Raw genomic sequence first — 11697 nt, 5'->3', positions numbered from 1 at the left:
GATTTACCACGTCTATCACAGTGTATTTATGGCTTTAGTCTTCACATTCACCCACTGAGGTTGGCATTGGCACTATAGTGGTCAGACATTTTTGATCTGAATCAAGGACCAGTACAAGTGGGAAAAAAAAGGAAAAGAAAAGGCCAGCATGTTCTTTGGAATAAACATTTTAAAGACAAAAATGTGCCGTCAACCCGCAACCTTTAAGTGCTCTTTTGTTTTCAAGCTGGAGGAACTGCTGGTCAGCCAACTCAGAAATATGTCATTCTTTGTTTCCGCGTCTGATACCAGCGGGGAAGGGGGGCCAGGCCGGCAGACATTTGCTAGGCTCGGATATGATGTTAATAAGTGGATCAGAGGGGTAAGATGGCAGGCATGAAATGGGACATCATGCCGGCGAGCAGTGGGAATTGTCCAGAAGAAAGTGAAATTTCACAGGGATTACTGAGGCCCAGCAGCTGGGATGTGCTGTTCACCCGCTGGCTTCCAGGGAAGACCCACAAACCCCTTATGTTCATATCACAGACAGATTAGCAGCTCGCTAAGTGTGTGTGTGTGTGTGTGTGTGTGTGTGTGTGTGTGTGTGTGTGTGTGTGTGTGTGTGTGTGTGTGTGTGTGTGTGTGTGTGTGTGTGTGTGTGTGTGTGTGTGTGTGTGTGTGTGTGTGTGTGTGTGTGTGTGTGGAGGGAGGTGGGGTGTATATATGTGTGTGGTGAGTGGAGTGGAGCGCGTTTAAAGCACAGGCTCTCACTTTGGCCTGTCAACAGTAGCAGGGGTCCCAGACAACAGACTACAAGGGAGGGAGGTCGGACAGCGGAGCTGCAATGCGGCATCCGACTACTGCCGCTACACGATGAATCATTGTGCTGCTGCAAATCGAGTAATTGCTCCCGATAGTAACTGACAAATTTCTGTGCAATTAATTCTGTCCGAGCCTTTTCTGATCGGCTGCATCGGTAATTGCAAATGCTACACAATGTCAGCGTGCAACACCCAAGCTTCGTCTGCACCATGAGATGAAGCTGCACTCATCATGAACAGGGATTAGTGTGTCATCAGTTGGGTATGTGTAATCATGTCCCAGAAATGAGATCACAGGGCTGTGCTTACTGCCTCTCAATAACAACTGAAAGCTAAGGGATGTCAGTCAAAATGCAAAGGAAGTTTGGAAAATGCTCAAGAAGGGTTACGCACTAACACGAGTGTAAGGCTGATTAAGCTACTATAACTGGCACGTAGTAGGAGCCTTTATCCGCACAAAATATGTGGGGGAGTGGGTTACTTTTCAAAATGTGGAGGAAATAAAAACAGGGGACACTTTACCGAAATGCCGAAGCAATTGCTCTTATCGTTCAGTCATTTCCTTGCGACTTGGGAAGAATGAACATGATTTGGAGAAGCTGGAGAGTGAGATACATAAATTGTCCAGTACCCCCACAACAGAAAAAAAGAAGAAAAAAGATACATCCACCCATTACTTTAAAGTCCAGAAGAGTTGGCGTATTCATTTTGTAAAAGTTCCGCTCAGATCTGGACCGAAACCCTGAATGTTGTCCTTAGGTGCTTTTTCATTTTTTGTAAAAAGATGATATTTAATAGTACACAGGTTTAGGGTCAGATTGCAACGTTTCCTTGCAACAGTTTCTCTTTGGAGTTCACCATAATACAAAAATAAATAAAAACAATTTCATTTGGGTTTTCAATTTGTCACTTTGGCTCAATGGCTATAATTTTCAAACGTTTTTTTGCATACACTGTACATAAATACTGTACTTGTTTGAATGAGTGTCTCTTGGTCACGAACTAGCACAGAGCTCCTTTATGAAGGAGGACTTAAAGATGCATTAGATGCATAGAAAGGCACTTACAGTCTACACATGTTGGTGTGCATGAACAGACCAATTCCTCTTGGCCTGAGTCTGAGGTGCAGTGGAGATATTGAGTTGAGGTGAATGGCTTTAGAATACTGCAAGTTATGTGTGCACACACAGACCTATCGGTGAATGCCATTCATACAGGTCTTGTGGTCTTAGCTGGGTGAGTAGCGGTCAATGGTGCGGGCTTCGGGAGGGGGGAGGGGTTGGCCCAGGACGTCCATCTTGTCGTGGGAGAGGCCCAGGTGCTCTGAGGCCAGTTTGGACAGCGGGTAAAGGCTTTCTATGACCTTTGCATCAGCAACAAGCTGCTGCTGGGCTTGGATGAGAAGCTCATTGGCCTTCTCCTGCTTCAGCCCCAGATGCTCTGCTGCATATTTACTCAGAGGATAGATGCCTTCAGAAAAGTCCAGCTTCAGCTTCCCATCTGCGGTCAGGCCCCCCGCAGTCCCTCCACTGCTGTGCATCTTCATGTGGCTGATGAGGTTGCGCTGCTGGGCGAACTTTCCCCCGCACACCTGACATTCATAGGGCTTCTCCCCGGAGTGGATGCGCATGTGCTCGGTGAGGCGATACTGGCGGGTGAAGCGCATGCCACAGGAGTCGCAGGCAAAAGGTTTAAGGCCCAGGTGGCTGCGCATGTGGCGGGTCATGGTGCCCCGCTGCGTGAACTTCTTGCCACAGATGCTGCAGGGGTAAGGCCGAGTCAGCCAGTGGGTCTTCTCATGCTGCCGCAAAGTGGCTGGGTCTTTGTAGGACTTCTCGCAGGAGGAACAGCGGTAGGGTCGGATCATCTCTCCGATGCCCCCTGAGCTCAGCCCATGGCTGGACTTGGTGTCCAGGTGGGACAGACTGTTCAAACTGCTCCCATAACCGTTTGTATTACTGCTTATGTTTTTGGTGCTGCTGTTATTGCTGTTTCCCATCTCGCCACCAGAGTTGCCATACAGCTCTTCTTCCGTGTGTGTCTCCACGTGTGCATTGAGCTGCTCTGAGCTCGGGAAGCCTTTGTCACAGGGGATGCAGACATACAGATTGTCCCCGAAGCTCTCAGGCTCATACGGCATGTGGAACCTCCCCATCGGTCCAGAAGGGGACGGGCGGCCTTCACTACTGCCTGTCTCCTCTGTGCCTGACCCGCTCTTGTCGTCGGCTCCTTCACTCTCCTCCCCAGCTTTGTTGTGGTTATGATGCTGGTTTCCATTTTCACCTCCTTCCTCCTCATCCTCATCCTCATCTTCATCTTCAGCTGTGTATGATAGTGGCTCATGTTTCACCCAGCGGTAGATGTTGCCCATATCTCTGCCCGTCTCTCCAGCTTCCGTTGGGGTGTCAGGGCTGGGGGGACATGGGTAGCGATCTCTGGCCTGGGGGCCTGAGCGGTGCAGGTGGGGGAGGTGTGGGCCAAGAGGCTGGTTGAGATGGGGGAAATGTGGAGGAGTGAGGGAGCTTGCCTGGTCGGTGGTCTCCATTTTTTCTGAGGGGAAGGCCCTTCCATTCATTCTCTGCATGGGACTGGCGCGGCCGCTCAGGGTCCCGTCTCGCTCGTCATCATTGTGAGCGTTTGCCAGATGGGATCGAGAGGGTGTGTGCTGTGACTGGGAGTTGGGGCTTTTCTTGGAGAGATCCAGGCCGTAGTTGGGGGAGCAGTTCCTCTCAGGGTGGACTGAGCGCCCAAGCTGGGCGGGCAGAGCAGACTGCAGGGACGGGAACACCTGACAGCCCTGGATGGAGGTTGGAGCATACAGCTCCCCAGCATGAATGGCTAGTCGATGGGGAACTAGCTCCTCTAGTGGTGATGCCCGGGTTGCATGGCTGTTCAAAATTCCTCCTGGAGGGCAGGATTGAATGACAGGAGTAGAAATCCTATACCTGCCACCACTCCCTAAACCCATGCTATTGGGCCCCATCTTTGGGTAGGGCAGAAATGCAGGACCTGGGCGGGGAGGGTACTTGCCATTTCTTTTCAGCTTCTTTTTGCACAAGGCCACTAAGTCAAGCAGCTGAAGGTAGCTGGCTGCTGCCAAGACAGCCCCTAGATTGGGTTCAGTGGGAGAAGTGGGGTCTCCCTCACTAAGGCGGCCTGTGTAGATGTAGTCCAGAATGACCCTGAAGACCCCTGGACTCACCATCTCGTGGTCGAGGTTGATGAGATTGTCATGGACCACCAAAGATTTCAAGTAGAGGCTGCTGGCAGCCAGAATGTTCTTGTGAGCTCTGAAGAGGGCGTTCTGCACCACAATGATAACATCACACAGGAAGCCTTTGGTTCGTTGGCTGTTGAGCTGCAGGAGGAGATCCCTAGCATGACTTGGAACTTCCATGGCACCCAGCATCGTCTTCAGTCCGCCACCTGCAACAACAGATATCTGTAAAACATCATGCGGCAGTCAGCTTTTCAACACACAAAAGCACAATAAATCTGTCATTTTTTTTGCACCACGAAAATGATTATTGATGCATTGTATAAAAATAATCTATGTAATCTATGATTGATACATCAGACTATATTAAAATATATTTAAGAGGTTTGTGTGCCAAAACGTTTGATTGCCTTCACAAGAGTTTTTTTTTTAATTGCAAAAATATGCATTCACATACATCTATGAGGATTAATATAGATTAATGAATTAATGAATTAATAACAGATTTCCTTTAGAAACACGACACATCCCTGAATTGAATTGCATTTTTATGCAAATGCATCGTAACAGCTCCAGTTTACATAATCATGTTTAATTCATTGATTCCACTGAATGGAACATGCACAAAAGCAGAACTTATGTGTGAAAGTGCACGTGGATGCTACTCTGTAGAAGTGAACTTTAGCTAAAGGTGAGCAGTTGCAATGGTTTTCTCATTATCAGAAATTCAAGTCAACGCATTCACTTCCTCTGCAGCGAGCAAGAAGAAAGACAAAACTGAATTCAGAGAACGGCAGATCTATATTTTGTAACCGCTGGCTTCCTGATAAAGTATTCCAGAAGTAGTGTGCAGGGTTTTAAACAAAACAAGGGATGACTGTTTCACAAGTATGATGAACAGCAGGTATAAAACCTGTGAGAGAAGCACACATCCCAAAAAAAAGATAGATCTTTCGGCTCCCCTTTCATATACCGGTAAGTAACACCGAACGCACCCGATGTTACATGGTTCAATATTTTACCTTGAAATGAGCTCCAGGAATCGAATGCGCACACACACACACAGATTCACACACACACACGCTCAAACAGCAACACTAATTGTTCCATCAAGCCTAAAATAAATGCATGAAACACCGAGTATTGTTCAACCAGTGGCATCTGAGGACAGTTTACATGTGAGATAAAACGCCTCGAACTGTCCCTAAGGGCTTAGTCTCACCGATGGGAAACAAGCTACTAAATAAATATCATGTCATCCGTCTGATTATGGTCTTCCTGACACCAGCTCATTCACTTCTTGTTTATTTTGTTCAGTGTGCACGCTCAGCACAAGAACAGGGAAGTATGAATTTGGGTAAAATAGACCCAGACAAATGAGTTCATATGGAATTCTGGAGAATCCTGAACAAAAAGTAATATGACTATTATCTTCTCCCACAGTAAAAAAAAAAAGAAAGGTTCAGTCCGAAACCTCAAGGCCTCTCGTAAATACAATTGTAGATGTGTATTTTGTTAAATGCATGTTCAGCATCAGGCATATAACATCAGAAGGAAACACTGATTTCATCAGTGATGAAACGGAAAATGAAAAGTCAGAACAATCATGACGTCCAGCTGGTGATCATGCGGAGAACAGGCATCCCTGTTGAAGAAAAAATCTCTCTTTCTATGAAAAGTATTATTAGGTTCTGTCCTAATACCTACACGTATGACTTGTATGCTATTTATTATTTATGATTTGGTCATGAATATAAAATTTAAAAAATGCTATGAGTTAGAAGGTGGGTAGGACAGGTTTAGATATTTACTCTCCATCATGTCCCTAGTTGTCATCTAAAGTGTTTCCACTTCTGGTTTCTGTCTGGCTTTGATTACTCAACGGTCATATTTTACTATAAATTTCAATCGTCGGTCAGATCAAACGTGTTTAGAAATGAGAGTGATATGAGGAATAGACCAAGTACTTTCCACAGCATGCTGCACTTTTGCAGAGTCTATTGCATGAAGGGGTGTTTAGCTTACTGTTACTGTGACTGGTTACTGCGCGGAGCATGGTGGCACGTTGTGTCCTCACACACACACACACACACACAATCAGTGTGCATTCTGGTCTGTATGCGGTCTACAGCGCTGTATTATGTATTTATTGCATCACAGAGCATAAAGGAAAGATATTCTTTACATTCTGATTGATGACATTAGATTTTTTTTTAACAGAGCTTTTAAATCCACATTTGACAAATTTTGTAAAATCTTTTGTGAAGCAAGAAAAAAACAATCTGCCCCAAGCACCATTTCTGTGCACCTGCACTGTGCTGTGCTCACAACTAAATATTTTTGGTACGGTCTTGTGGTAACAACAGTCTAGGTAGCTGTGGGTTTCCCATCAAGACAAGAAGAGTCTCTTTTCTCGTTGTGATCAGTATGAGTCTTTTGAGAAGCTATAACTTGCCTTTTAAAATAGCTGAGCTCACTGTTTGATGTAGCCTATACTGACAAAAAAAAAGAAAGATAACAGTAAAACATGTTTTATAAAACTCTTGATCTGGAGGGCATGTGCAGCCCACAGCATCCTGTTCGGAAGCCATCTATGATCGCAATGATTTTTAGTGAGAGAACACATCTTAGAGCAAGCTATAGTGTTCTTGTAAGCATACAAAGCTTGCAGTACAGCTTGTTTTGTCAGTCTGTTGTGTTAAACAGGCTAAATTAAATCATTGATCTAGGTTGCTCATAGAGTGAGAGGGTTACTTACGTCATTCTGATGCATGTCCGTTTCCATCTGACAGCATTATTTTTAATGACCCGTCAACATGCTGGAAACTTAGATGATGGTGATATAGTTTGCATCGATGACATTCAGTTATTTGCTTTGATCGGTTAATATTCACAGCCCATTGGTTTTCTCTGTTTTGTCACTTTTGTGGTTTAGGGTGAAGCGGGAGACTAAACGTCCTCTACATGCAGCCTCAGTCACATAAACACTCCAGACATCTGCTTAAAACATTGTGTTGACATTTTGTTTTCTTTCATTTCAATTTGCTGCCCATGCTCATGCCTCCTTGTTTATTTTAGAACCCATTTGACCATGTTCATATACAGCCCATGTTCAATTGATGAGGCAACACTGCAGTACAAAGTCAGAATAAAATAGCAAAGTTTTATACTTTTTTATACTTTTTTCATCCAACCCAATTTTTTTGTGACTCATTAGAGGCAAATACACGCATTCAAATAAAAGACTGAGTTTCACATTTAGGTTAGAAAAACTGCATCCCGAAGCGCAGCTCGAGCAGCAGCACCCATGATAGGTGAATACGTTGAGTTTCAGTCTGGTCATCAAACATCATGGAGCATAAGAGACAGTTTCCTGTGTAATCGCGCATCTAAAAACCATCACACATTTATAAAATATTGTCGGAAGTATGACAGCGTCTTAATCTTGATGGGAACCGAGTTAGCCGTTTATTTAGAGAGCAGATAACGTATTAATCAAATTAATATGATAATCAACACGTACATTTATTATCGTGCAGATTATACTGCAGACTATTGAATTGTATGAACGTTAATTGTATTGTTTATTTTTTTTATAAATTCTTCTAATACATAGACTATTTATTTGAAAATGACATGAAATTGAAGCTATGAAAGTTGTATCTGCCAGTGTCACGGTTTATCGATCAGCAAGTTTTGAAGTGCATCGCCTAATAAGATTTGAGTACTTCACGTCCCGTTTTGCAAGCAAAGCATCAAGTTGTCTGCTGACTTTGTGCGTCGCGCGCCTCCTCTCTGTGTCTCTCATCTGTTTTACTCTTTAGGCTACTCCTCACATATTGTGCAGTAAACCGAATCACGAGTGGCCGCATCTCTTTGAGCTGCATCCTCGTCTTACAAAAGTTCACCTTATCGCCGCCAAGATAGCCTTAAATCGCCTCCACAAACGGACTGTTTTCAGCTCTAGGCTTCTTCAGGGACAATCAGACAACTGTTTCTTCTTCAGTGCTGTCAACAGCGCTGGAGCTTCTTTTATAGGCTGCATGTATATAGAGTACTGGATTTTATACAGGAAACCAGAAATTCATAAACTTAAATATCCCCCTCAAAAAATATTCCTACAATATTTGTTGGTGTGTCTGTGTTCGCCTAAACTCAGTCGTGATATTATTACACACAGTGCTGGGCCTGTTTTACATTGTCTAGAGACACGATCATGATTTTACTGTTGCTTCCTTCTTAAAATGATTACTGAAGAACTTGAAGTTCCCCTTTAACAGAGGTCGATGTTCTCTTTAACGTTTGCGTTCAATTTGAGTTTCAATATATTTAAATATAATTAAACTCGAAGGTGATATCTTAAAAAAAACACTGATGTGTTTAAAGTGAAACAGACTTGTTGTTCTTTTACATAAATTTGCAGATCTTTGAATCATATTGTAATCTGAATTGGTCATTACATTTGACTGATCCGGAATGATTTTACTAATTAATTGAGTGTCCTATGGCGAATTATTTATTCGAAAAATAAAAGAAGACATATTTTCGACCGACTCCAATTAAATGCGGAAAGAAGAATGAGCGGAGCCTCCCCTGTCGACATTAAAATCATACTGGAATAAAAACGAGGCAAAACGCGACATGATATAAAATACAAATATGTCAACGATTCATTAAAAAAACATATTTACTCTCTGGCACCATGCACCGCACAGTGTAACGGATAAACCCCTAAATGTCAAGCTTCCCCTGTTCTGGTTTGGGGGCCTGTGCGTGTAAAGCATATCAGCTCTTACCTGCATGCCCGATCTCTTCTGCCATCCGATCTAAGTCTCCCTTAATGATCATCTCAGCAGTCTAGGAGTCATATCTGACGTTTCAGCTTTGAACTGCCAGCCTCCAAAAAACCATGCCAGTTTTCCGAGCGCGTCTGCCAGCTCTTTTTTTATGATTATTAATTGATATGAATTTCTTGTCGCTCCTTAGGTCCGTCCTCCCACCCACTTTCCGCCCTCTCCCTCTTTCTGTGTGTCTCTCTGCCCCTCCTCTCCCCTCTTTCTCATCCCTTTCTATAAAAAAAGACGTGCTTAGACCAGCACCAGTTTCCTCCTATTTCTTTTTTCGAGTAATTTCCTTAGCTATTTTTGAGTCGGCGCAATAACGTGCACCGGGATGATAATGAAGCCTCTATGCGCCTTAAGTGTTTTAGCGCCCCGTGTGATGTCAGTCTATAATAAAACTAAAAGGTAAGATAGAGGGCAGGAACTTCAAGTGACCCCGACTTGAACTTCTCAACACATCGTCTTAAAGAGACAGGCAACCATTACGCACGTATGTTGCATATTTATGATCAGGCAGCCCACTTAAACGTTTGAAACTTTAATGATGGATAGAACTGGTAACATCAAGAGTTGTTGGAGCTTTTCATGTCAAGGACCTTCAAGGAATTAGACTCCCCCCGAGCACCAGCACATTTAATATCATTCTGTCCCTGAGGCCAAAATAAAATCCAAATTGATCACAAATCCTTTTACTTTATTGTGTCATTTAGAAAATCCATTCACAACTATTCATTCATTGTACGCTTTTTAATTGGGCAAAATGAATAGAACTGTTAAAATAAGGCGTGTCTCACCTGCAGACCTCCCCTGGGAAGATTTAACAGCCCCCCCCCCCCCCCCCCCCCCGCCCAGCTTCACTTAAAGAGCACTTTGGATACGTATCATCCCCAACTTCTACGATTTTTCACCACAAGGGTTTGCTCTCAAAATATTCTGATGATAATAAGAAAAACGCAGCTCCATGGCATAACATAGAGCCCACTATTTTATACTATTATTAAAACATCTTTATTTATATTTCTTTCTCTTGCTTAATTAAAGCCTACATCGTATGCTGAACACCTTCTCCACAAAACCATACATAATTTAAATATGTCAATTTAAAACTGAGAAATAAAAAATTCAAAAATAGCCGAAGTGAGTGTAAATCCGATCAGCGTGAGGCCGGACGCGCTCATATGATCCAGATGCTCAAGCTTTGTATGTAACGTCACTGAAGGCTTCATCAGGACCATCGACTCAAAACGAAAAGACATATACAGTACAACAAAACTTGGATAAACTCATCATAGTCGTCCACTAAAAAAAACCGCTCAGCGTGTCACTCACACGTCTGCATGAATGTCATCCCTGCCCCTCTGCCGTATCACAATCTTACCTCGGACTCATGTCTGGTGCTCTGGCCGTATGTCTGCTCTCCTTTTCGGCATTCCCTCATTTAGGACCTCCGCAGTTTCCGCCGAGTCCGACTCTCTCTCAAAAACTCTCTTTCGCCTAATTTTGCAGCCCTCTGTCTCCCGGTTTCCCCCGTGTTTTCACCCTCTTCCGTGCACTGGCTATCTCACGTGTTAACAAGACAATCTGACACTTCAGACGATCCGGGGTCCGGTCGGACCAAACCTGCCGGAGGAGACTTTACGCGCACAGCGACACCCAATGGGGGAACTTGGCGGTAGCGAGTCCTATTGGTGTTATCAAGGAGAACATGCTGTGGAGGGGGGATTCAAACGTAGTTACGCTATGACCACTATTTTGGGAGCACAATACAAAAAACATACAGGCGTCAATCCCTATCAATGTTATACAGTTGTGTCTCCATTATTAATGCGTTTACATGCCAGCTATGTGTTTAAGATTGCACTTAGGGGCTGCTTTTATACACTGCATGGCTGCATCATATCATTTTGGTTGATTGTATGTAAGTGTGTAAAATTTGAATTGAAAAAAACTAAACAGTTGAACTAAAGCTGTTGGATAGATATCGTGGAGTACAATATTTCCCTCGGACATGTTGCAGAGTAGAGCACCATAAAATGTTTTGGTAAATTACAAATACCTCAAAAAAGTTGTAGTCGAATGAAAAGGACTGTCTCTGAATCAATTGCACTCCAACCTTTCATGCTAAATAATAATAATAATAAATTATAGCCATCACCTAAAAAGGCTGGATTATTTCAATTTATATAATGCTGATTCTATTGCTACTCAGACTTCAGCGTCTCCAAAAAAGTACATTTCCTAGATTTCTTTTGTACACTGTGGCAGGAGTCCTTAGCTTTCCACAAACATGAATTCTAACACGTATTTAATCTGCTGTATTTGGACGGATTATGTCACACAGGCCTGTCTGTTATTATCCCTTCATGTCTTTTCAGAGCCATCCTGAGGTGTTTGAAAGAGCGCAGATTGAAATTGATGAAAGTACTTATTTCACCATCGCTTAGGTCATCAACAGACAGCCGATGTGCTCCAGCGAAAACACGAACCGGACTGAGGCCTATTTATGTTTGTTTTGATCACAACAGCAGCTGACAATCTCATAAAGTCTGAAATTATCCGAGTTCATGGTGCTGGTGTTTCATTGAAGCGATCCGAGCCACCCCAAGATCCCATTAGAGTGGAGGAAGGTATTGTCTCTCACTTCCATGTTCCCATGATGAACTGTTGATAACCTCCCAGACAGAGGTAAGCAGAGCTGTGCGGGAGAATGGAGACGTTCTATCAAGGATGTGACAGCGTGTTTCGATTCATGGTCCGAAATAGTTTTTTCCACTTAAGGGAACGCATAGTGCTGTCATTATGCTGCGTGTCAGGTCATGTCTTAACAAAGGTTGATTTC

General features: G+C 43.6%; 1 protein-coding gene across 4 annotated transcripts; it reads right to left on the bottom strand.

Moving 5' to 3' along the window:
• Positions 1-694: 694 nt before the first annotated feature.
• hic1 (hypermethylated in cancer 1) lies at positions 695-10381 on the bottom strand. 4 transcript variants are annotated; one of them, XM_079271874.1, is made up of 2 exons: positions 10237-10381; positions 695-4242 (listed from the first exon to the last, which is right to left on the bottom strand). In XM_079271874.1, the coding sequence occupies exons 1-2, from the start codon at positions 10294-10296 to the stop codon at positions 2029-2031; spliced, it is 2274 nt and encodes a 757-aa protein (XP_079128000.1). In that variant the 5' UTR covers positions 10297-10381; the 3' UTR covers positions 695-2028. The 4 variants fall into 4 exon arrangements, with proteins under 4 accessions (XP_079128000.1, XP_079128002.1, XP_079128001.1 ...); XM_079271876.1 differs by having other exon boundaries at positions 695-4226; positions 10237-10344; XM_079271875.1 differs by lacking the exon at positions 10237-10381 and adding an exon at positions 8814-8914.
• Between the last annotated feature and the right edge of the window lie 1316 nt (positions 10382-11697).

Source organism: Melanostigma gelatinosum (genome assembly GCF_949748355.1).
Source record: "Melanostigma gelatinosum genome assembly, chromosome: 7".
Taxonomy (NCBI): Eukaryota; Metazoa; Chordata; class Actinopteri; order Perciformes; family Zoarcidae; genus Melanostigma; species Melanostigma gelatinosum.
The sequence above is the reverse complement of the archived record's forward strand: the minus strand, read 5'-3'. Positions and strand labels throughout refer to the sequence as shown.